This window comes from Phacochoerus africanus, chromosome 16, assembly GCF_016906955.1.
Source record: "Phacochoerus africanus isolate WHEZ1 chromosome 16, ROS_Pafr_v1, whole genome shotgun sequence".
Lineage (NCBI taxonomy): Eukaryota > Metazoa > Chordata > Mammalia > Artiodactyla > Suidae > Phacochoerus > Phacochoerus africanus.
The window spans coordinates 48,682,137-48,707,737 of record NC_062559.1 but is presented as its reverse complement, the minus strand read 5'-3'; the positions used below and the strand labels follow the sequence as shown (position 1 = coordinate 48,707,737).

The 25,601-nt window shown below is 52.0% G+C and overlaps 2 protein-coding genes across 4 annotated transcripts in view; one reads left to right on the top strand and one right to left on the bottom strand.

Moving 5' to 3' along the window:
- The window catches only part of URGCP (upregulator of cell proliferation), a 58,679-nt gene extending 58,415 nt beyond the window's left edge, over positions 1-264 (bottom strand). The window contains exon 1 of the mRNA XM_047763435.1: positions 106-264. The gene's annotated coding sequence lies outside the window, so the exon portion shown is untranslated. The remainder of the gene's footprint in view (positions 1-105) is intronic.
- On the top strand, positions 250-21,609 carry UBE2D4 (ubiquitin conjugating enzyme E2 D4 (putative)). 3 transcript variants are annotated; one of them, XM_047763438.1, is made up of 7 exons: positions 250-366; positions 8,151-8,214; positions 10,966-10,997; positions 11,092-11,169; positions 16,244-16,349; positions 18,229-18,322; positions 20,658-21,609. In XM_047763438.1, the coding sequence occupies exons 1-7, from the start codon at positions 343-345 to the stop codon at positions 20,701-20,703; spliced, it is 444 nt and encodes a 147-aa protein (XP_047619394.1). In that variant the 5' UTR covers positions 250-342; the 3' UTR covers positions 20,704-21,609. The 3 variants fall into 3 exon arrangements, with proteins under 3 accessions (XP_047619394.1, XP_047619395.1, XP_047619396.1); XM_047763439.1 differs by lacking the exon at positions 11,092-11,169; XM_047763440.1 differs by lacking the exon at positions 18,229-18,322.
- Positions 21,610-25,601: the final 3,992 nt, after the last annotated feature.

The following is a 25,601-nucleotide window of genomic DNA, read 5'->3' as shown; positions in this document are numbered from 1 at the left end:
CAGAGAGCACGGCCGCAGCACCTCTACGGGCTTAAACCAACGAGAGCCCCTCTCTCCGCCCGCCTCCCCAGGCCCTCGCAGACCCGGCGGGAGGCCCTCGCTGACCCCCAGGGTAGGGTGGCGGGGCGACACACTGCTGGCGGGCGGCGACCAGCGGCCCCGCCGCTCCCGCTCGCCCGCGCCGGGACGCGCCGCACGCGGAACGCCGCCCCACAGTGCCCCGCGGCGCGCAGGCGCAGGCGGCCGTTCCCAGCCTGCAGCGCTGCGCGGCGGCCGAGCCGGCAGCGGGCCGCCTCTGGCAGCCCCGGGCCGGGCGCCCCCGTCCCCAGCAGCGGGGGTAGGATGGCGCTGAAGCGGATCCAGAAGGTAAGGGCTCCTCTGGCCCTCTGGCTCCCTGCGAGTCCGAAGCGTCGATCCGCAGGCGGGGGCGCCGCGGCCGCTACGCGCACGGCGGCTGAGGCAGCGCAGAGTACGGTGACACCTGCCAGGGAGGGAGGCGGAAGCGCCGCCCGCGCGGCCTTAAAAGGGCACGGCCCGGCGCGCGGGGCGGGGCGGCGTCACGTGGGGCTCGCGTCGCGCGAGGCGGGGCGGGGCGGAACGTCACGTCTACCCCCCACCTCCCGCCGTCCCCCCCCCCACACCTCCCCCAGCACCTGCGGGGAGCTGCGGGCTCTCGGAACTTCGGCGCCTGTCCGCGTGCAGCCTGGGCGGAGAGACGGCCCGGGTTGGCGGAGGATGGAGGGCACGGCCTTCTGGGGGGTAGGGGGGTCTGGAGGGCTGTGCAGAGGAGTCGAGTTGAAGCTGGGTCCTAAGTATTGAGTAGGCATTCTGCATGAGCAGAAAAGGAAGGGCGTTCGCGGCGTGGATGGACTGGGCTTGGGGTGCGGAGAGGATGATCTGAGTTTTAGCACCGCTGAAGAGGAGCTGGGAGTGCGTGGGGAGGACAGGTGTGGGCTTCAGGGGCAGTGCCAGGCATAACTTTTTTAACATGTAGGTAATTGAGAGTCCTTGTAGGCCTTTGCTATATTAACTAGAAGTTGGAAACTGCACAACTGTAGAAGAGACAGTGTCTTTAGTGCTACTGTGTTACCATTTGTTGACATTCTAGCATCTTTTCCAGTATTTTGTATATTTTGTATTCTGCTTTTTCTAATACCATTAAACGTGGGAGTTTTTCATGTTGTGAAATAGTATTCGTCACTAATTTTTATTCTTTTTTGATGGCCACACCCACAGCATATGGAAGTTCTCCGGCCAGGGATTGAATCCCAGCCACAGCTGCGACCTGTATTGCAGCAACACTGGATCTTTTAACCCACTGAGCTGGCTGGGGATGGAACCCACCAGCGATTCTGGTCGCCTGGAGCCACTGCAGTCAGATTCGTAACCCACTGCACCACAGTGGGAACTCCATCATAACTCATTTTTAACGTTAACATTCCAAAAGTACACGAACAGTAACGTATATAATGATTACCCATAGGGAATAAATGTATGGATGAGGATGTCAGAGGACCTGGGGTAGAGCATGAGGTCACTTACGGTGATCTCACGCAACACTAACTGTTCCCACCCTCGGGGTTCTACATGTTTATGTAGTTGTTTTGAGACTTGAGTGATACATGTGTAGTACACGCTTGCTTGCTGTATAATAAGCACTCGACATGAGTTGGCTGCCACTGATATTCTACATTTTATATAAACAATGCTGAGATGAACATCATTGTGCTGTGACCTTAGGTTTGATTGCCAAACGTGGAGTTACAGAATCTCCAAGGGGATGGCTCCTTTTTAATAAATAGCTCTCCAAAAAAGGAACGTTTTTGGCAAGCTGTCCTCCGAAGAGATCATCTGTCACCCTAGGACTTTGAGACAGACGAATGACATACTCAGCTCTGTGTTGTGAAAAGAGCCTTCTGGCTCTCATGGGGCCTGGAGTGGGCAGAGACTGGGACCCAGGGAGAATGGAGGGTATTGCAAAAGTCCAGCGAAGGCTTCTTCCAAGTGAATGACCACGGAATGAATTCCAAGGCAAGAACTGTACTGGGGTGACATGTCACAGGTGGAATTGCCAGGACTTGAAGGAGAGTATGTGTTGAAAGTGCCAGAGGGCGGGGCACAGGATTGGTAACTGGGTGGCTGGTAGTGTCATTGCCTGTGATGGGGAGTCTGGTATTTTGAGAGCAGGGAGCAGAGTGGAGGAGGTAAGGAGGGTAGGTTTGAGCCTACATGTTTGAACATGTAGACTGATAAGATTTATTAAGAGGGAGAACTGGGAGAAACAAGTTTGGACTTTGCGGATGACTTGGCAACTATAGATAGAAGGTCACAGAGGTCATAAGCCAGGGAGAACTTTCCTTCATAGGAACCACTAAAGGAAGAAAACAGACTCATACTCACAGGGCCCCTCGCTGTAATGGACCTCGCCCTGGGTTTAATGCTCTGTAGTCACCATCTGAAAATTCTCAATTATTATTGAACAAGAAAGCCTGCATTTTCATTTTGCATGGGGGCCCTGCGTGAGGGCCTGGAAGAAACAACACAACTTAAAAAGTGTATCAAGCCCACTGTGGTCAGAAGTCACCACTGGGACAAGTTCGGAAGCCCTGGTAACAGAGCCCCAGCGCCCGCACTCTCAGAACTGGAGGACCATAGGACTTTGGGAGTGATTTTGTAGCTCCTGCTCTGTTTTTGTGAAATTCTCTGGTCTGAGCAGCTCTGGGCCCCACAGCCCACTGAACGTACCCAGGAGGCGGGGAGGTGCTGGCTTCAGAAGTTCTCAGAAAGCCCTGCCAATCATTTATTTTCCTTGTGCCCCTTGTTATAAATCAAGTCACATGCTCATTCTTGAACCAGCGAGGGAGGGTGATGGACGTGGCAACTCTTGTCCTGGAGCTGAGGGTGAGTCTTCCTCTCCTGAGGGACTGGAGCTGAACAGGACAGAGGAAGGGAAGTGGGTGCTGACAGAATGAGGCACCAGCTGTCTCCCAGCTCCCAACCCACACCCTTGCCAACTACCTTCATACCTTTTTAAAAAGCTTTTTCCCGGGTTTCCCTTGTGGCATGATGGGTTAAGGATTTCGTGTTGTCACTGCGATGGCTCAGGTTTGAGCCCTGGCCTGGGAACTTCCAAGTGCCGTGGAGTGGGCCAAAAAAAATTTTTTTTTTTTTTAATTTGAAAAAGCTTTTTCCAAAGAATTAAGTAATTGTACATGAACTTTCACTTTATTGATAAAGTATTTCCTTCAGTTAGACAAGAATTCACATTTAAAAATTTTGAATGTAGGAAGTTCCTGTTGTGGCTCAGTGGAAATGAATCTGACTAGTATCCATGAGGACACAGGTTGCATCCTTGGCCTCACTCAGTGGGTTAAGGATCCAGTGTTGCTGTGAGCTGTGGTGTAGGTCGAAGACGTGGCTCAGATCCCGAGTTGCTGTGGCTGTGGTGTCTGCCCATAGCTACAGCTCTGATTCAACCCCCAGCCTGGGACCCTCCATATGCTGCAGGTGCAGCCCGAAAAAAGACCAAAAAAATTAAAAAAAAAAGTCTGGATATGTATCCATGTCACATTTCTAAAGGTCTTCAGCAGGGACAGGGATTTATTTGGCAGCATGACATTCTGTTTACCATAGTGATAATTATTTTTTGCTTTTTTGAAGCAATATATAGCCTTTAGAGAAAATTTGGAAAATACTCCAAAATGCAGCTTTTCAAAAAGTCACCTATAGCCTGTGAGGTAATTGTGGTTAACATTGTGATGCTTTCATTCCAGTCTCTTTGCTGTGAATGTGTTTCTGATTATCACAATCTCGGGGTCAAACTTTCTATTCTGCCTCTTTCCTCTCTTTTTTCCTTGATGTTGTTTCATGACATTTGCTCCTGTTACTCTGTAGTCAGGCATAGAAACTACTTGAAAATTGACAGAACACTGTAAACCAGCTATGATGGAAAAAATTAAAATCACTTTTTTAAAAAAAAACTACTTGCTTTAGCTTTTCAAAACAGATTTACCTTTTTCTGATTATAAATGTGAATTTTCTTTGGAGAGAACCTCGAAAATCAGGAAAGTATAGATCCTGCCATATTTCCTCTACTATAAGATGAACACTTTTTCACATCTCTGAAGTTGGGGTGCTTCTTAAAATCGCTGTCAGCCCGAGAGCAGTTGTAGTTCAGTTTCACCATCTGTACATGAGAGCCAGGTCCTGGCAGTGCATATCGGGGTTAAGCGCATTGTCGGTGAGTTAAGTTTAATTGCTTTAAAAATGTCCTCCAAAAGGACACTGAAAATAAAAGGTCTTGTGAACACAGGCACAGAAACCAGCAGTGGGGAGTATATTTTATGTTAATAGAATAAGTATCGGAGAAAGAACTGCAATTCTCTCTTCTCGTGCCAGGCTAACCAGATACTTCAAAGACCACACAAAGGAGACACCACATACCCTCCAGTCAGGGCGGCTAGGTCACCTTTATTTGCTGAGGTTTATGCCAAGAGATTGTACATCGTGGGCCTTTGCAAAGTGGGTATCAGTGGCTTGAAAGAAAACCCCAGCAACAGTAGTGGAGGACTCTTAAAGAACTGCCACATCCCCACGGCGTGGAGGACACAGAGGATGATCCTGAGGGCGCCGTGACCCAGGGTTAATATTGAACAACTCGAAACAGGAAGAACAGTTTATTTATATCACTTGCTTTTCCTGTTTTCTTTTCTTTTTTTTTTGCATGCATGAGTGATATTGATTTAAAAAAACAAAATGAAACTTAATGCCCAAGTGATCCTACAAGCTTAGTTTTAAAATCAATTAAAATTAAAAGATTTAGATGTAAAGAAATGTCAAGAATGTCCTATGATACCACTTATATGGGGAATCTAAAATATGATACAGGGAGTTCCCGTCGTGGCGCAGTGGTTAACGAATCCGATGAGGAACCATGAGGTTGCGGGTTCGGTCCCTGCCCTTGCTCAGTGGGTTAACGATCCGGCATTGTCGTGAGCTGTGGTGTAGGTTGCAGACGCGGCTCGGATCCCGCGTTGCTGTGGCTCTGGCGTGGGCCGGTGGCTACAGCTCCGATTCAACCCCTAGCCTGGGAACCTCCATATGCCGCGGGAGCGGCCCAAGAAATTGCAACAACAACAAAAGACATAAAATAAAATAAAATAAAATAAAATATGATACAAACGAATTAACTTACAAAACAGAAACAGACTCAGATATTTAAAACGAAATTATGGTTACCAAAGAGGAAAGTGGGAGGGGATAAATTAGGAGGAGGGGTTAACAGATACACATTTCTATATATAAAATAGTAAACAGAGTTCCCGCTGTTTCACAATAGGATTGGCAGCATCTCCAAAGCACTGGGACAGAGGTTCGATCCCTGGCCCGGCACAGTGGGTTAAGGATCTAGCGTTGTCTCAGCTGCAGCACAGGTCACAGCACTGGATCTGATCCCTGAGCTGCAAGAAAGGCAGTCAAAAAGTTTAAAAAATGAAATAGATAGATGACAAGGACCTACTGTATAGCACAGGGAACTATATTCAGTATCTTGTAATAACCAATCGTGGGAAAGAAACTGAAAAAGGAAAAAGAAGTGTGTGTGTGTGTATCTGAATCACTTTGCTGTATACCTGAAATTAACACATATTAACACAACATTGTAAATCAACTGTACTTTAAAACATTTTTTTAAGATGGCAGGAAGACAACCTAAAGAATGAAGGAAAATATTTGTCTATCAAATATGAGAAAAGGGACTTGTATCCAGAATATGTAAAAACTCTTAAAACTCAGCAATAAAAGGTTATCCAATTAAGGAATGGGAAAAAAAAATAATGCATTTGGTCTTAGCTTAATTGCCAGCGTGTTTTCTTTCTTAGTCATACATAAAATTGTGCCTTACTTTGAATGAAATCTTGGATTCAATGAAACACAGTAAAAGAACTCAGTATATACACTATGGTTTGCGTAACCCTCTTCCTCCACTAATACTCTATGCTTTAACCTTCTTGCCCCTTTTCAGGCAGGACTCACTTTAATTATCATTCTTACTCGTAACAACATTATGTTAACCTGCCTAGTCCTTTGCAGTCAATAAAATGTTTTATTTATCCGTTTATTGAATAGGTAATAAATTCCCATAGTTAAAAATGCAAAAAGTGGGCGTTCCCATTGTGGTGCAGCAGAAACGAATGCAACTAGGGAAGATGACATTGTGGGTTCAATCCCTGGCCTCACTCAGTGGGTTAAGGATCCTGCGTTGCTGTGGCTGTGGTGTAGGCTGGCAACTGTAGCTCCAATTGGACCCCTAGCCTGGGAACCTCCATATGCTGCGGGTGCGGCCCTAAAAAAAAAAAAAAAAAATTTACAAAAGAGTCTACAGAGACAATTCTCCTTTCCACTCCCTGCCCCCTGCCCCCAGCCATCCCGTTCCTCTCCCCGGGGGGTGACCGTGTTACTTACTGGTTTCTCCTGTGTTCTTCTTGGACTGGGTACTGTTCCTCTTTCTTCTTTTTGAATGCTAATGACTGCAGCCTCTTAGGTGCTCTCGTGTGTATACACATTAAAACATTTATAGCCAAACATTAGTGCTGGCCAATTGGCAGGCAGGTATTGTAATTACAACTCAACAATTATATTGAGACCCACAGAGGTCAAAGTGATTTTCCCAATGACCAAGCTGGCGCTCGGCCCCGGGTCTTCTAGCCTCTATTATGAATGCCATATATGAGTGGACCAGTTTCTTTCAAATCACACAGTACCCGCATTCTAGGGACGGGAATCGCTCCTGCAAATGTGTGGAGGTGGAGTTCCCGTTGTGGCGCAGTGGAAAAGAATCTGACTAGGAACTGTGAGGTTGCGGGTTCGACACCTGGCCTCGCTCAGTGGATTAAGGATCTGGCGTTGACCGTGAGCTGTGGTGTAGGTCACAGACGTGGCTTGGACCCTGCATTGCTGTGGCTGTGACGTAGGCTGGCAGCTGCAGCTCTGATTCAGCCCCTAGCTTGGGAACTTCCATATGCTGCAGGTGTGGCCCTAAAAAATAAAATAAAATAAAAGTTAACCCTCTGGGATGAAACAAGGTCCTGATTAGTAGCACTTGCTAGCTTCTGTGGTGTAAGTATTCCACCACGGCCAAGTGTATTTGTGCATATATAGGATAGCTGGAGGGTGACCAGCATGCCCTGAGATTGCGCGGTAGGGTCAGGCGGGTCTTGGGGATGTGCTCGGTTTCAGGCTCCGTCCCGGTAAGGAGGAAGGTCATCCACCAGGTTCGAACTCCACGCATGTGCCTGAGACCCTGGGGTTTGCCGTCCTTGAGGCGGTTCCTTCCACCTGATGCACCATTGCTCGTGCCTCCTTCCTTCCCTTCCGAACCTCTCTGGAAACCCCGAGAAGTTTACCCAGATCTGGAACCTGGGGAGAAAGGAGAGTGACAGGAAATACTCTACACATGCAAGCTAAAGTGTAAGAGTCACAGCCCAAACTCTTAGGCCTCAAGGCTCCCGCCGGGCTAGGATCCCTCTGGGGGCTTGTATTCAGAAGCTGGTATCTCATGAAGGGGATCTAGTTGTGACGTCATCCCTGTCTCCGCCCTTGGTACCTCAGCTTGCGGTGCTAGACTGACTCACGTGTCCTCAGACCCCCACGTGGAGCCCTAGGACCCCATCAGCCAATGGCGGGTGGGGCAGTTGGGGAGGTGGGCAGATTAAAGTACAGGAGCCCTGTCCTTAGTTGGACGCTTCTCTGGGCACAGTGCTTCCATTCAGGAGCCAGAGCTAAAACCCAGCCCCTGCCCTTCTCCACCCACGTGGGTGATCCCTTCGGCCTGAGGGTAAAGCAGCCCCCCCCCCCCCCCCCGAGGCACCTCGCCCTGCCCTCTTCCAGCTCTGTCACCTTGGGGAAGTAGCTTAACCTTTCACATCTCCACATAAAGCGGAAATGGAACTACTCTCTTCCCACGTATCTTCACAGCCACAAGCAGACCTCTGTTCTCGAGGGTTCTCCCGTTTTCAGGAGCCAGGCCAACCCCTCCTGTGGTCTGGGAGCCCCTCCCACCGGGAGAATGCCCTTCTGGCCCCGAGATGGGGGCTGTGGAGCAGCATCCCCAGTTCACACACCAGCTCCGAGCTCACTGTCTTGTGTTCCAGGAATTAACCGACTTGCAGAGGGACCCTCCTGCCCAGTGCTCCGCAGGACCTGTGGGAGACGACTGTGAGTACCTTTCGGGGCTGCAGATCCCAGGAGCCCTGCAGTCGAGACCCCCACACTTAGCAGCCCATCAGCTGGTTTTGTTTGTATTTTCAGGAAAACTTATCATTGTTTTCCCTTCGTTTGCCGGTGAATTGCTTTTTCCTTAGATGCACTGAGTTCATAGCCCGGTTGGTCAAGATGCTGCCAGAAATTGCCACCTCCCTCCTCTGGAGCACAGGAAAGCCATCTGGTCCCCAGGCACGGTGGCTTCCGGAAAGCGCCCCTGGTCAACTAAAACACGGAGTGTTGGGGCAAAACAGTCATGATGGAGGACCCTTGGGGGCAGAACTGGAGGGTTGGTGAGGGGCGGGGGGCTGGCTCCTAGTCTCTGCAAAGGGAAGGGGCGGTCCTTTTCTCCCACTTCTGCTCTTCCCCCCAGGAGCCTGGACACACAGCACTGGCCAGCTCTCTGCCTCCCTCGATAGCCGACTGGCCATAAGCCAAGCTGCCCAGGGCTCAGGTTCCCCAAATCCTTTCTCACGTCACCTCCACTTTCCGAGCGACTTTGGCTCTGGGACACACATCCTTTACTGCGAGGCTGCAGTAGCTGCAGCTGAAGGAAAATGGGTGGCGTATGGAGAGCCTGTGAAAGAGGGTGAATGAAAGGCATTAAAACCAGAATTAAAAACAAGGACTCACCAGCTATAATGGAAAAAATAAAAAGCATTAAAAAAGGATAGTTCTAAAAAAAAAAAAACCAAAAAACCAAAGACTCAAACAGAACTGGTACACCAGTGTTCATTGTCACCTCTTTTACAATCCCCCAGCGGTCCCCAAGTGCCCATCCACAGAGAAGTGAATGAGCAAAGTGTGGTATGTACATCCAATGGCATATTATTCAGCCATGAAAAGGAATGAGGTTCTGAAATGTGCTGCAACATGGATGAACCTTGAAAACTTGCCAAGCGAAATAAGCCAGAAACAAAAGGACAAATGTTGTAGGATTCCATTTATATGAGATCAAGACAAGCCAATTCACGGAGACAGAAAGTAGAGGTTCATAGACGCTGTGGGGGCATAGAAATGGGGCTTGTTTCATGGCACAGAATTTCTTTTGGGAGTGATGAAGAAGTTTTAGACACGAGCAGCAGTGGTGATTGCCCCGCATTGTGAAGGCACTTAATGCCACTGACTTGTACACTTAACAGTGGCTAAAACGGAGTTCCCTGGTGGCCCAGTGGTTAAGGATCCAGTATCGTCACTGCAGTGGCCAGGGTCACTGCATGGCGCAGGTTCTATCCCTGGCCCAGGAACTTCCATATGCCATAGGCATAGCCCCCCAAAGGCTAAAATGACGTCTCTTGTGCTACTTTTTAAAAAACCCTTAAAATTATGTTAAAATACAAGGAAGAAAAATTTCACACAGTTCGGGAAAAGAAAGAGGAAGTGGTGTCGCATGTGTGTGCCTGCACGTCCCCTGGGCTGAGGCTTAGAGGAGCTAAAGGTGGGCGGACAGAAGCACCGAATGTTGCGGGGTGGGGGTGGGGCTTCCAAAAGTTTTGTGTAGCCCTAAATAGTGTTTTTAGAGCAAAACAGCAATGATTTCCATTGCACAGACAGTGTCAGCGGGCAGGGGTGGCTTCAAGGCCCTTGTTTTCTGGCCCTGATTGTTACCTGATCTGTGCTGTCCTTCCACGCGCTCCAGGTCTCCACAGCATCCCTTCCTCTCTGACTTATTGCTTAAGATAATGTCCGACTAGGGTCATTGGTGAGGGTAAAGTGGTACTGATTCAGCCTAGCCTTTCTAAGGATGCCCCTGGCGCTTCTGTGCATCACATGCACCCCCCCGCCCCACACCCTGTCCTTCCTGGAGAGGCCGGCCACCCTTGGAAACTGGCTAACCTTGTGGGGCCCACTTCATGCCTGCCCTGTGGGCCTTCGGCCCCCTTCCAGCATCCCTCTGCGATTTCCTTTCTCTTCCCCTCTCTTTTCGGTCCTTCTCTTCTGACTGGGCCCTCAAGCCTGCTCCGCCCCTCAGCAGACCACAGGGGTTAAAGTGAGTGGGACCAGAGGTCCCAACCTGTTTACCAGAAGGAACCCCTTTTATTACCCACCCCTCCCCATGGGCTCCTACTCTCTAATATGTCAATCATCAAAAATACCTAAGGAGTAAGGAATCCGTTCTGTACTATGATTAAGCAAAGCTCTACCCACCTGACAGGACCGTCTTTTTACCCGACAGCTTTGACCGACACCAACAGTATGACCTAGGGTGGGGCTGGCCACACGTGCATGACCAGCCGTATGGTTTAAGGCGGGGGCTCTGGGCTCTGCCCGGAGGAACCGGAGCTGGAGACCAGCCACCTGGGTGATCCATTAGCCCATCCTGCTTCCACCAGGGGCCCCCGTAAAAACTGCACACACAAGTTCTGGGGTGAGCATCCCTGCAGGCGGTCCTCTGTGCACTGTCCCCATCGATGGTGCGACCCAGAGAAGAACCCAGGGACGCTCTGCGCTCGGACCCCCACCCCACGCCCCGGACTTGCCCACAACCACTTCCCGCGGCTGGGGTTGATCTATAGCTAGCCCTGTGGGAACGCAGAGCATTTGAGGAGTCTGGAGTCCAGGGAAATGATGGAAGCCCCTGAACTTGGATCTGGTGGCAGCAGTGAGGGCAGGCTTGTGTGGACGGCGCCCTCTGAGTGGGGCAGCGGCCTTTTGGGGAGCCCCGTGCTGGGGAGCCTCTCACGCCCGCCTCTCTTTGTCTTGCAGTGTTCCACTGGCAGGCCACCATCATGGGCCCGGTAGGTAGCCACTGCCAACGCACCCCTGGCTTTGCTTGGCGCGCTGTCCGCTCTGGCACGTGCACTAATCTGCTTTCGGTGTCTCATCCTCCAGAACGACAGTCCCTACCAAGGAGGCGTTTTCTTCCTGACCATCCACTTTCCTACAGATTATCCTTTCAAGCCCCCCAAGGTGAGGACGGGGATGGGAACAGGACGCGAGGAAGTTGCTGGTGCAGAAGCTGCACCCGGGGCTTCTCCGAGGGCCCTTGCCCACCTCCAGGGCTCCAGCCTCCAGGGAGTTAAACTCAGGACTTTCAGAATCCATTCCTTTTGTGAGCAAGGCCCAGGGGGTAAGGGCTTCCTACTGAAGCTGTGGGTTTGGGGGCTCCTTGTGGGGTGGCTGAGTCCGGGCGTGTCTCAGTCTCCTGCTCCCTTCTCTGTGGCCCCTTTCAGTCTAGGACAGGGCTTCTCAGCCGCTGTCCCAGGAACACTGGGCAGTGTCCTGGGATATTTGACGTTAAAAGCAAGGCGTTAAACAACAGCACAGGAAACCGTATTCCATCTCCTGGGATAGGCCATGACGGAAAAGAATGTTAAACAAATAAAAAAGAATGTATATGTGTGTATGGCTGCGTCGCTTTGCTGTATAGTAGATATTGAAGGAACATTGTAAATCAACTATACTTTAATTAACAAAAGAAAATTCATAAGAAAAAAGAGAAAAGAATATTAAAAAAGAATGTAGGAGTTCCTGTTGTGGCTCATCCGGTTAAGAACCCAACGTAGTGTCCGTGAGGATGATGGTTCGATCCCTGGCCTTGCTCAGTGAGGTAAGGATTTGGCGTTGCTACAGGCTGCAGCATAGGTTGCAGATGTGGCTCAGATCTGGCATTGCTGTGGCTGTGATGCAGGATAGCAGCTGCAGCTCCAATTCGACCCCTAGCCTAGGAACGTCCGAATGCCACAGGTACGGCCATAAAAAAGAAAAAAAAATTGTGTGTGTGCACGTATGTGTGTGTATGTACACACACATATTTATATATCACTATGTTGTACAGCAGAAATTGGCAGAACACTGTAAATCAACTATACTTTTTTTTTTTTTTTTTGCTTTTTAGGGCTGCACCCACGTCATACGGAGGTTCCCAGGCTAGGGGTCGAATCGGAGCTATAGCTGCCGGCCTACAGCACAACCACACAGCCACAACTACAAGGGATCTGAGCCCGTCTGTGACCCATAGCACAGCTCATGGCAACGCCGGACACTTAACCCACTGAGCGGGGCCAGGGATCGAAGCCACATCTTCATGGATACTGGTCTGATTCATTCCTGCTGAGCCACAATGGAAACTCTGTAAATCAACTATGCTTTAGTCAAGAAACAACAACCCTGAGCTGGGAGGTGGGGAGGGGGTGGCTACTAGCATCCAGGGCGTGGAGGCCAGGAGTGCTGCTCAGCCCTGGACTGCCCAGGACGGCCCTGAGTGTCGGCAGGTGGAGACACACTGCACTAGGACTCGGACAACTCACCTCCCTTCCTGGATCCAGAGCAGTCCTGCCCTCATGAGACACACAGTCCCATGGGGGAGGCATTCCGTAGGGGAGCTGGGCAGTGCAGAGAGCAGGAAAATGGGACAGGTCAGTGAGGGTGGAGGGACACCCTCAGGGAGGGGTCAGGGAACTGGGGGGCACCTTGTGTTCAGGGGTGGGGAGGATGCCAGCAGGGGCCCATGGCTGGACTGCTCTGCTGTGGTGAGGAGCAGAGGCTGAGTGGGGGCAGAGGCTGGTTGTGATGGAAGGGTAGGTGGGGTGGGGTGGGGGAACAGGAGGAAGATTCTGGGGCGTTCCAAGGTGGAACCAGCAGGACAGGCTGCAGGTCAGATGTGGTCACATATCACGTTTTGTTTTAGGGCCACACCCACGGCATATGGAAGTTCCCAGGCTAGGGGTCACATTGGATCTGCAGCTGCTGGCCTACACTACAGACACAGCAACATCAGAGCTGAGCCGAGTCTGCACCCTACACCACAGCTCACTGCAATGCTGACTCCTTGACCCAGTGAGCGGGGCCAGGGATCAAACCTGCATCCTCATGGGATACTAGTCGGGTTCATTTCCGCTGAAACACAGGGGGAACTCCTCATATCACTTCTGTTTTCGTTTTTTGTTTTGGGGGGGATTTTTTTTTTTTTTTGTCTTTTTAGGGCTGTACCCACGGCATATGGAGGTTCCCAGGCTAGGGGTCAAACCAGGGCTATAGCTGCTGCCCTAAGCCGCAGCCATAGCAATACGGGATCAGAGCCACATCTGCGACCTACACCACAGCTCACAGCAACACCGGATCCTTAAACCATTGAGCCAGGCCAGGGATCAAACCTACATCCTCATGGATACTAGTCAGATTCGTTTCTGCTGTGCCACAACGGGAACTCCCAATATATTTTTTTATTTTCATTTTAAAAATGAAATTGTCAATTCTGGTTGTAAATGAGGAAACTGAGGCTTTGACTGGGTACCTCATTTCCTGAAAATGGCATGGCTCATAGTGGAGAGGGCGATTTCAGCCCAGATGTGTCAGCCTCCTTTTTTTTTTTTTTTTTTTTTGATTTTTTAGGGCTGCACCCACGGCACATGGAGGTTCCCAGGCTAGGGGTCCAATCAGAGCGTAGCTGCTGGCCTACTCCACAGCCACAGCCACGCCAGATCAGAGCATCTGCGACCTACACCATAGCTCATAGCAACACCGGATCCTTAACCCACTGATCGAGGCCAGGGATCGAACCGGAATCCTCATGGATCCTAGTTGGGTTCGTTAACCACTGAGCCTATGTTTTTAACCTTTTGATTTTGAATTACTTTTAGACTTAGAGGAAAGTTGCAAAAGTAGTACAGAGCTCCGATACACTCCTTGTCCAGCTTCCCTTGAAGTCAACAGCTTATGTTACAACAGCACAGTTACCAAATCCAGGAAATCAGTGTTGGCCACATGCTCTGAACTAAACTGACAACGTTACCTTTTAGCAGCTTTCACTGCTGTCGCGCTTGTGTGTTCTCGGATCCGCATTGCATTTATTGTCTTGTCGCCTCCATCTCCACAGGCTGTAACAGTGCCTCCCCTGGTCTTTCATGAGGATTGTGGATCAGTTATATCATCCAAGGCCCCTCATTTGGGGTTCGTGTGATGTTTTCTCAGGATTGATCTAAGGTTTTTGCATGTTGTCAAGACTTACACAGAAGTCCTGAGTCTGTGTCACGGCCGCCTCTCTCAGGGTTTGCAATGTCTTACTGCCCTGAGGTTGGCTTTGGTGGCTCAGTTTGGAGCAGACCCTTAACCCCTGTGAACGCACTGCATCGGAGCCCCTCGCCTCCCCAGCCACAGCTCTTCCAGGCCACTGCCCCCAAAGGCCACCCGGTGTCTCAGTATTTTAAACTGTGATTGAATGTGGTTAGGATTCTGCCAGCTTTTAGCGGGGGAGGCTGGAAAGTGCTGGGCACAGAGGGACAGATGCTAAAAGAGCCCTGCGGGGTCTGAGACCCGCTGCTATTCCGGGGGGTTGGTTGAAAAAGCCGGTTTCATGGCCTCAGATCCACCCCACACTCTCCTTTCCCTGTTGAGAGGTGCTGCAGTGTCTTACAAAGCAGTAATTTTCCATCTCACCTCCTTCGTTAGCATGTAAGCTGCTGAGGAGCTTTCTAAAATAAAGACAGGATGTAGCCCTGTGTGTCTGCTGGACATGTCCAGGATCCCTGCTTGCCCAGGACAAAGTGAAAACAGTGCCTCTTATTAAAAGACTGGGAGTTCCCGTCGTGGCGCAATGGTTAACGAATCTGACTAGGAACCATGAGGTTGTGGGTTCGATCCCTGGCCTTGCTCAGTGGGTTAAGGATCTGGCATTGCCGTGAGCTGTGGTGTAAGTCGAAGATGTGGCTCGGATCCTGCATTGCTGTGGCTGTGGAGTAGGCCGGTAGCTACAGCTCCAATTAGATCCCTAGTCTGGGAACTCCATAAGCCACGGGAGTGGCCCTAGAAAAGACAAAAAGACAAAAAAAAAAAAGACTGAAGTTAAACTCTGTGAGTCAGGGTCACTTTAACAAGGAGAGATATATGCTGAAAAGTCTTATCTTCTACAGTAAAGAGAGTGTTTCTGGGGAGTTTCCGTTGTGGCTTAGCAGTATCTAACCCCACCGATATCTATGAGGATGAAGGTTCGATCCCTGGCCTTGCTCAGTGGGTTAAGGATCTGATGTGGCCATGAGCGTTGCTGCGGCCTAGGCCGATGTTCCCTAGCCTGGAAACGTCTATATGCCGTGGGTGTGGCCCTAAAAAGACAGAAAGAAAAGAGTGTTTCTGTCTTTCAAAAATTCCCTTCCCACAGGAGAACAAGGTAACATAGAATGATGTCTTGGAGAGAATTTTCTGGCTCTAGGGGGAATCTGGCAAGACTGCATGGGCTTCTTTATAGAAGAATTGAAGAAAAAGGCAGCGACTTAGTGCCTGAGACATTTGGGAAGTTTGACCATTCCCAGAAAACAGTCATTGGGTCATAGATGATAAACCTCACATGCACACAGCCTTCCTATCCCCATATTCGAAAGCAGTTGTTTTTAAAAAACAGAGCTGTTGGAGTTCCCGTCATGGCTCAGTGGTTAATGAATCTGACTAGGAACCATGAGGTTGCAGGTTCGATCCCTGGCCTTGCTCAGTGGGTTAAGGATCTGGCATTGCCGTGAGCTGTGGTGTAGGTTGCAGATGCGACTTGGATCCCACGTTGCTGTGGCTCTGGCGTAGGCTGGTGGCTACAGCTCCAATTCAACCCCAGCCTGGGAACCTCCATATGCCGCAGGAGCAGCCCAAGAAATGGCAAAAAAAAAAAAAAAACAGAGGTGTTTTATTATAAACTATTTGAGGCACACAAAGCATTGCAGGTGGTAGTATAACAGATGCCTGCCTCCGCCTTCCAGCCCAGCGATGCCGCCACTCAGGACTTTTGGGTCCTTGCCCCCGCCCCCTTTCTGTCACCCCTCGAGCACGCTACTTTGGGGGTATTGGTGTCAGTCTCCATGTCCAGCCCCAGGACCCCAGCAGGGGATGGGTTGTGGGACTTCTCCCTGGGGTACCCCTCCTGTCCTAGGGTTTGGAGTGGGGTCCCAGCTCACCCGGGATTGTCACTCCCGCCTCACTAGGTTTATTTTCCAGAAGGCTCCTGTCTGGGATCCCCCTCCGCCCCCCGGTCGGTCTGACTTGGGCTCTCTCATCTCCGCAGGTCGCTTTCACAACCAAAATCTATCACCCCAACATCAACAGCAATGGCAGCATCTGCCTTGACATCCTGCGCTCCCAGTGGTCTCCAGCGCTGACCGTGTCCAAAGGTAAAGGGTAGACGTGGACACGTGTGCCAGGCCCTGACACGGGCGCCTGTCCTGTGCCTGTCACTCTCGCCCCTGCGAGCAGATCAGTTGCCGTGGGGTGCTCCAGCCAGACTGTCGCGGGGGGCGCAAGAAGAAAATGTTGAGGCTGTTTAGACTTCTAGAAGGCGGAAAGGCAAATATGACATTGCCTTCTGCACCCCTTCATTCATTCATTCATCCAATGTGGATGACGAGTCGGCTCCGAAGGAAGAAGAGCCCCCCCATCCCATCCCCTGTCCCCGCCAGGCCCTGCAGTGCACTGAGCTCAGGGCGAAGAAGGTAGATGTTCCCTCCCAATAAGACAGGCTGCCATGGTTGTGTGGACACAGACTGGGGCCCGGGGGTGCGCGCGTCCTGCCAATGGAGGGAGTGAGATGATGAGAAAAGGCACACCCTGAGCCAAAGAGGGTGGCAGAGAAGTGTGGAGTGTGAGGCAGTGCAGTGGCAGCGCTTCAGGTGGCAGACGGGGGCCGCAGGTGCCAGGGCAGCTGGCCGGGCCGACTGTGGGAGACTGGTGAGTCCAGAGGGAAAGGCGCCCCCTCCCCCCGGGGAGGGTTGCAGTGTGTCCCCAGCACTCAGGCATCCAGGAGAGAGCCCCACACCCCGGCATCTGCTCCTCTCTGAGCTGAGTCCCCTCCCTACCGCCCAAGCCAGGGAAAACACCAGGAGGAGAGGCCATTACCATCCCCTGGCTTCCACTTGCCTTCGGGTCCGGGGCTCGGGACACTCCCCAAGCCTAGAGGACGGAGAGGAAGGCAGGGTGGCCGGGAGCGGGCGTTCGAGTGTGGAAGGAAGGAAGGAAGATACCAGCCCCTCGTGACACAGCCTTGGAGCTCAGCACAGCAGGGCAGTCAGATAGCTTTCAACAGACAGACTGACCCTCCCGTTCGTAGTGTCCCTGTGTGGGGCTGTGGTCAGGACTTGGATGGACCCACTGAAGCCAGGATGACTGTTGTTTGGGGTCATACAGAAGGTCCAGAGCAAAGCCGGGAACGTTTCTGCGAAGGACCCGAACAGTCGCAGCAGCGCTGCTCCCAGCCCTCACTCCAGCTTGGGGGTATGGGGGCTCCTCTCAGGTCTAGAGCAGGACTGAGAGTTCAGGGCGGAAGATGTGGGTGTGCTTGGCAGTCACACAGACCTGGGGCAGCATCTCCTTTAGGAGTTCCCATTGTGGCTCAGCGGGTTAAGAACCCAGCTAATATCCATGAGGATGCAGATTCGATTCCTGGCCTCACTCGGTGGGTTAAGGATCCAGTGTTGCCGTGAGCTGTGGTGTAGGTCGCAGAGGTGGCTTGGATCCAGCGTTACTGTGGCTGTGGCACAGGCCAGCGGCTGCAGTTCCCATTCAACTTGTAGCCTGGTTACTGCCTTATGCCTCGGGTGCGGCCCTAAAAAGGAAAGGGAGAAAAAAAGGAAGGAAGGAAGGAAGGGAATCTCATTTATATACATTTAACAGGTGTCCTAAGTCTATGACCTTGGACAAGTCACCAGAATGTTCCAAGTTCCAGTTTCTTTCCAGGGACTAAACAGGTCCCTGGGACCAGACAACAAGGGTGCAGGGCCTGGAGCCAGGGACAGTGCTCAGGAGAGCAGGGCACGAGGGACTGGAAGTGCCGCAGAGCAGGTGTGCCTGGGACGCGCCAGGATAAAACTGCCATCCAGCGGAGAAATGGGCAAGGCGACGGTGTTCATGACCACTGGGCATCCAAATAATTTAGATGGGGGTGGTGACAGAAGGGAAGCCAGTTGCTCCGTCTGCAGAGAGTTCGAGTTGGGGGGGACCCGGGGTGACCTGAGAGCCTGGTGGCCGCAGCTGACCCACCCTCTCTTCTCTTCCCAGTTCTCTTATCCATCTGTTCTCTGCTCTGTGACCCCAACCCCGACGACCCTCTGGTGCCAGAGATAGCCCACACCTACAAGGCCGACAGAGAGAAGTACGCGTGCTCTTGGATTGCCTGTGGGCCTCAGCCATCCCGGGCAGCTCCCAGCAGTACCCAAGCCCGAGCTGCCGCTTCCAGGCCAATAGGTCCCCGTGGACATCCTCGTGCCCACGCCAAGCCCTGGCCTTGGTGCCCTCGGCTTGGACTCCTGACTCTCTCAGTAACATATCCTTTGGCTCCGAGGATGGAGGAGGAGATAAAAGCCGTTCACCCTCCTGGAGCATTCGCCAGCTGCCGCTACTGAAACCCTAAAATATTACTGCCAAGCCTGCCTTTGAAGCCAGCAAAGTCAGTGGTCAGCCAAGAATGGACTCACGAGACTACGACAGCAAGAAAATTCAGGATTAGGAGTTCCCGTCGTGGCGCAGTGGTTAATGAATCCGACTAGGAACCATGAGGTTGCGGGTTCGATCCCTGCCCTTGTTCAGCGGGTTAACGATCCGGCGTTGCCGTGAGCTGTGGTGTAGGTTGCAGACGCGGCTCGGATCCCGAGTTGCTGTGGCTCTGGCGTAGGCCGGTGGCTGCAGCTCCGATTTGACCCCTAGCCTGGGAACCTCCATATGCCGTTGGAGCGGCCCAAAGAAATAGCAAAAAGACAAAAAAAAGAAAAGAAAAAAAGAAAATTCAGGATTAAATGATAGGGTTTCTAGCACAAAACAAGAGGGGGGCGGGTGTCTGCTCGGATATGCCCGGGGTGAGGCCAAGGCCAGCCGAGGTGGGAAACACGGCCGTGCTCAGAAGGCTGAGCCGATTGAGGCTGAGAAGTGAGCCATGGCTGCCGTTTTACTGACAGACCCTCACCGCCAATGCTCTGTTTTGACACTGATTACCTGACGCAGAATTGCAGAATTCTGACCCATTTGGCCAGACACTGCCACGTGCTCCGTAGCGTGGAGGTGGGGTGGTATCTGTGGTTGGCAGGGCCAGTACAGGCAAGGACTCACCTTCCCAGTGGGGTCAGCTCTGAGCGCTGACTGCACTGTGACAAAGGACCAGGCATGGTGGGGCCTGGGGGCAGCTCTGGCGCAGGTGGTGGTGGAGTGCAGGCTTTTATTTTTTATTTTATTTATTTATTTATTTATTTTTGTCTTTTCGTCTTTTCTAGGGCCACACCCGCACATATGGAGGTTCCCAGGTTAGGGGTCTAATTGGAGCTGTAGCCACCCGCCTGCACCAGAGCCACAGCAACGTGGGATCCGAGCCGCATCTGCAACCTACACCACAGCTCACGGCAACGCCGGATCCTTAACCCACTGAGCAAGGTCAGGGATCGAACCCCCAAAACCTCATGGTTCCCAATCGGATTCATTAACCACTGCGCCACCACGGGAACTCCAAGTATGGCCTTTTAAAGAGCATGGCCAGTGAATCTTTTCGTTTGTTACTTCTCTTCTGTTTGTAGAGAGTGGAATGGGATGTGCTTTTTCCAGTGTATGTATTTCTTGAAACCTTTATATATTTTTTCTCTTTTTACCACCACACCTGCCACATATAGAAGTTTCCGGGCTAGAGGTCGGATCAGAGCTATGCCACAGCCACAGCAACACCAGATCAGAGCCCCATCATCGACCTACACCGTAGCTTGTGGCAACGCCTGATCCTTAACTCACTGAGCAAGGCCAGAGATCGAACCCACATCTACACCAACCCTATGTCCAGGAACTCTGAAACTTTAATTTTTTTTTGAAAATGTTATAGATCTCATTATTTCCTTCCTTTGAGTTTTTCCTGTATGACAAAGTATTTCTAATGGGCTCGATTTTAATCTGTATTTATGGCACCACTTATCATGATATACGTTAGATACACCCAAAGTGGTTTCTCGTTGCCTCCTCTGGTGTCACAGCTCTCAGACAGGGTCATGGCAGCAGACCTCAGTGCAAGAATGAGGAGGAATGCACATCCTGTCAGGGGGCCCCAGGCCTGCTCCGTGGCTGCCAAGGCTGGCACTGACTGCCACCCCGGTGGCCAGGCTCCTGCAGCCCATGTGCTGGACAGCCGGGGCCAGTTCCAAGCTGACCTCTGTGTTTCTCTTCCTGATCCTCCTGCATCCCTATTGTAGGACAGGAAAGAAGGAGGGAGGAGGTTCATCGTCCTGTTAAATCGTCCGCAGCAGCTGGTCATGCGGAAACCACTGGGACTCACCACGCCGGGGGCTGCCAGCCCTGACTGTCACCTGCAGTCCTTAGTCCAACTCACTCGACTCGACAGGCCTCCGTCTGTAGCCAGAAGCAGCAGCACTCCCCCCGCTTCAGTTCTGTGCTCTCTGTGCTGACAGGAAGTGACCATCATGAGCGAGGGTGTCACCCCCTCTGCTTTTTTCTTTCAGGTACAACAGACTAGCGAGAGAGTGGACCCAGAAATACGCCATGTAAGTGCCTCTGAGGTTTGACAGGAGCCACTGTCCTCGAGCCGGGAGCCGTGAAACTGAGCTGGTGGCTGAGCCACTCACAGAGCGTCATCTCTCCTGCAAACAAATCCTGGTCGCCCACCTTCTCCAAGCACAGCCTGTTGGCACCACTCTCAGCCGTCGTGGTTTCGCCAACGTCACATCTTTGATGCCAGATCAGTCGTCACTGTTAATGCTCTGCAGCCTTCCTGGCTCCACTGGAACCAATCTCTCGGCCTCTGTGGGGAGCTGTGCACCTGCCCCTCCCGGCCACCAAGGTGCCTCACAGGGGCAGCAGCCTGGCCCCTTGCCCCACGTCCTCTGCCTTGTAGAAACTCAGCGCCAGCCTGGGAGCCCCCGGGCGGCGCGGGTAGGCTTTCCGCGCATCCCTTCTGCCGCCAACCACATCCTGAAGAGTCTCAACTCATCCCAGGAGCTCCCGGGAATCAGAAACAGTGTCCCTGGAAGCGGAGGCCGTGCCCCCTCCTCCCAGCAGTCTTCCTTGGCTGTGCCTCCCGCAGGCACCCTCCCCATGGGCTGAGAAGCAGCAGATGAATATCGGGATGTCAGGCATGTAACACGCCAGGAGAGACAACTGTCCTTTTAGAAGCAAGAGCAAAATTATGAAACTGGAGCGATTTGGGTCATGCTTTTCTATCTGATAAGGTATCGCACTGCCCTCCTCCTCCCGCTCAGAGCCTGCACTAGGGCCCAGGGTGAGCCGTTCACCGACTGGAACACAGGGAGAGAGGGGGACAGCCATTACCCTACATGATAACTGACGTTTAAGTCAACTCCTTTTTTTTTTCCAAGCAGAAGAGAAGATATGGAAACTTTTGACAGGTTCTTCAAGAGCCTCGAATTAAAAATAGCCGATCAGGTGGTAACTGGCCTTCTGTCTTACATGTCTTTCTTTTTTCTTTTTAGGGCCACATGTGCAACATGTGAAAGTTCCTAGGCGAGGGGTCGAATCAGAGCTGCAGCTGCCCGCCTCCACCACAGCCATGGCCATGACAGATCCAAGCCACATCTGCGACCTCCAGAGCAGCTCTCAGCCATGCCAGATCCTTAACCCACTGTGTGAGGCCAAGGATCGAACCTCCATCCTCACCGCCACTATGTCAGGTTCTTAACCCCAATGAGCCACAACGGGAACGCCTCTCTCTTAGGTTTCTGCTGCAATGCATGTCAAGAGTTGCCTTCAGGAGTTCCTGCTGTGGCGCAACAGGCTTGGCGGCAGCATCTCTGCAGCACCAGGATGCAGCTTCAATCCCCGGCCCGGCGCAGTGGGTTCGGGATCTGGCGTCGCTGCAGCTGTGTCATAGGTCACAGACACGGCTCATCTGATCTGATCCCTGGCCCGGGAATGCCATATGCCTCGGGGCAGCCAAAAAAGAAAAAAAAAGAGTTCCCTTTAGAGTTCAGAAGTTCGAGATTCGGTTAGCAAGGAGAAGGGCAGGAAAGGAAGTATTCTAATTAAACCTCCAAAAGGGAGGAATATTGAGGGGTTTCCTAGCTCAAAAGTCAGATTTGGCCTGGTCTTTTCTAAATGGACTGTGAAGCTGGTCCACCTTGAAGGCAGCCGTGTGAAAATACTGATTGGGCGAAAAGGAGCAGTGGCTAGAGAAACCCTAAAATTCCATGACTGAGGAGTTCCCATTGGGGCTCAGCTGTAATGAATCCAATTAGGATCCATGAAGACGTGGGTTCGATCCCTGGCCTCGCTCAGTGGGTTAAGGATCCAGCAGTTGCCATGAGCTGTGGTATAGGTCTCAGACATGGCTCAGGTCCGGTGTCGCTGTGGCTGTGGTGTGGGCCAGCAGCTACGGCTCCGATTCAACCCCTAGCCCAGGAACTTCCATATGCCACCGGTGTGGCCCTAAAAAGACGAGAAAAGCAAAATAAAATATAAAATTCTGCAACCGCATGGCCTGTGGCGTTTGGAAGGAAGCTTGCAGACCTCGCACTGGGCATCCGCTGTAGGTGACCACAGGAGGTTGACCTGCTCCCCAGGTTGTAGTGCAGCTTCAGTGCGGTTGCTTTCCAGCCAGAGGACTGCAAGTAGGCGCCACCGGGTCCTCAGCCAAGCAGGCAGCAGGCTGAGCCTACTCGGCACTTCCTGGGGGTCCTGCTCAGGATGCTCGGCTACATGAGGCTGCTCCTCGTGTTCCATGGGCCCCCTGCTCTGCCTCTTACCATGGCGGGCATTTTGCCCTTTTCATTTTTGTCTCTTGGCTACTCCTTTGGTCTTTGCTTAAACAAAATAAATTTACAGTGTCTCCAGGGAAGGCTGTCCGCACAGGGCTGTGCCACTTCAGACAATGGTCACAGTGCTCCTTGAGCCAGTGTGACAAAGTGCAGGGAGGTGGGCAGATGAAAATTTCAGAGGCTCAGAGAAGGAGTCTCCAGGCCCAAGTCAGTGTTGAGAGTGTGGGTACCATACTCGGCCCTTCGAGCATCATAGCTTATGACGCCCAGGAAGCTGATGAATCTTCTCAGTACAGGCAAAATTTCCCCAAGCCTGGACTTCCCGTCGTGGCACAGTGGTTAACGAATCTGACTAGGAACCATGAGGTTGTGGGTTCGGTCCCTGCCCTTGCTCAGTGGGTTAACGATCCGGCGTTGCCGTGAGCTGTGGTGTAGGTTGCAGATGCGGCTCGGATCCTGTGTTGCTGTGGCTCTGGCATAGGCCGGTGGCTACAGCTCCGATTCGACCCCTAGCCTGGGAACCTCCATATGCCACAGGAGCGGCCCAAGACATGGCAAAAGACGAAAGAAAAAAAAAAAAAATTTCCCCAAGCCTGCTCCCTCTGTGGGAGACAGGCAGTAGAGAAAGTAAAACGACCCTGTTAGGCTCCCGAATGGAAACTACCATCCACTCTGCAAGCCTGCATTGTCCTCTGTCCCCACCAGGCCTCTCGGACACGCCACCAGAGTGTCGCTCCACAGGCCCGACCCTGTTAGGTTCCCTGGACTCTCGCCCCCTGGGAAACTTGCTTTTCTCGCCTTCCAGGGCACAGGTCAGCCTGAAGGACAGGCGTCTTACACTGAAAACTCTATTTTAAGATGCAGTGTAGGGAGTTCTCATTGTGGCTCAGTAGAAACAAACCTAACTAGTATCCATGAGGATGTGGGTTTGATCCCTGGCCTCAATCAGTGGGTTAAGGATCCAGCGTTGCCGTGAGCTGTGGTGTAGGTCACAGATGCAGCTCAGATCTGGCGTAGCTGTGGCTGTGGTATAGGCCAGTAGCTGTAGCTCTGATTGGACCCCTAGCCTGAGAACTTCCATATGCCATACCTGCAGCCCTGGAAAAAAAAAAAAAAGATACAATGGAGGAGTTCCTGCTGTGGCTCAGTAGGTTAAGAACCGACATGGATGCGGGTTTGAATCCTGGCCTCGATCAGCAGGTTAAGAATCCACCATTGTCACAAGCTGTGGCCTAGGTCACAGATGCAGCTGGGATCTGGTGTTACTGTGGCTGCGGCGTAGGTCAGTATCTGAAGCTCCAATTCGACCCCTAGCCTGGGAACCTCCATGTGCCAAAGGTGCAGCTGTAAAAAGAAAAAATAAATAAAAATAAGATGCAGCATGGTGTGAGCAGTTCCTTTCCAGCCTGCATGTGCAGGTGTCATGTTTCCAAGGGAAGTCCCAGGTCAGCAACTGGATAACTGGACAGCAGATCTAAAAAGCTAACTGCAGAGGGGTTCCTTGGTGGCTCAACAGGTTAGGATCTGGTGTTGTCACTGCTGTGACTTTCGCTCAATCCCTGCTGGCCCCAGAACTTCTGCTTGCCATGGGCACAGCTTAAAAAAAAAAAAATCTTAACTGTAGAGTGATATATTTGTTTACTCTGTGGACCAGAGCTATCAGGGAGATGCATGACCTTAAGCCACTGATGCAACAGGAACAAATGACTCAACTCTGGCCAGAAGTCTGGCTGTGCGGAAGGGCACTGAGCTCTTGCTCCTTTGTCAGGAGGCAGGAAGACCCAGGAGTTCCAGGAATATGGTAAAGGGTCAAAATTTCCTGACAAGGGGTTAAAACCCCAGAACTCCAAAGTCCAACAGGCCTGGCAGCTCACAGCTGAGCCATACGTTGGCACCCCGCCCTACGACAGATGCTCCAGGAAGGGCAGGTTTCTGTCTCTGAAATTCAAGAGGGAGCCTCCTCGAGCACCAGAGAGGTGCTTACGGGGCTGGTCTGCAGAACCCCTGGCCTGAGAGCTGTCCCGGCAGAGGCAGAGAAAGCCTGGACAGCAACACAGGCCACTGTTGCCTCTCCTGCCCTCGCCTGCCCCTCCATCCTCTGCCTCCACGACTCCCCCTCCTCTCAGGAACGCCAGCTTCCTCCCAGGCAGGGCGGTGCCACAGGGATGGACCAAGGTTAGGTCTAGGCGTGAATGCTGGTCTCTGAGACCTGGAGGGCGGCTGCCATTGTTACCACCTGGGTCCTTGGATGCTTTAATCAATAGAAACAGCTCAAAGAGGCCCGATGAGCCGTTCAAGCCGGGCTCTACTGGGACTTGTGCTGCAGAACAGGTAACAGGGTCCCTTGCTGTTACTCACTCCCCAAGATGGGGAGGCAAAGCTGGTCGCCTAAATGGGGTGAGGAGGCAGGAAGATCAGTGGGTCAGAGCAGAAGGGTGGCTTCGGCCGTCTGCCCACCCCCTCGGTGGCATCCTGTGCAGCAGTCATATGCACAGGACCCTGCTCTTCCTCTTGGTGCCTCAGAAATGGCCGTCAGGTTTTGGCCCTTTTGCATCTTACTGTTCATCCTCTGCCCCAGCTGGACGTGTGTGCAGGTGTTTTTAGTCCCTCCTGTTTTCTTTGTATTCTGTGGCTCCAGGAGACATGTGTCTAGCTACAAGCTCTGTGGCAAAGGGT

Coding starts and splice junctions, on each gene's coding strand:
- UBE2D4 (XM_047763438.1), top strand. CDS start 343: ATGGCGCTGAAGCGGATCCAGAAG. Junction 16,350..18,228: donor AGCGCTGACCGTGTCCAAAG/GTAAAGGGTAGA, acceptor TTCTCTTCCCAG/TTCTCTTATCCATCTGTTCT. Junction 18,323..20,657: donor TACAAGGCCGACAGAGAGAA/GTACGCGTGCTC, acceptor TTTTTCTTTCAG/GTACAACAGACTAGCGAGAG.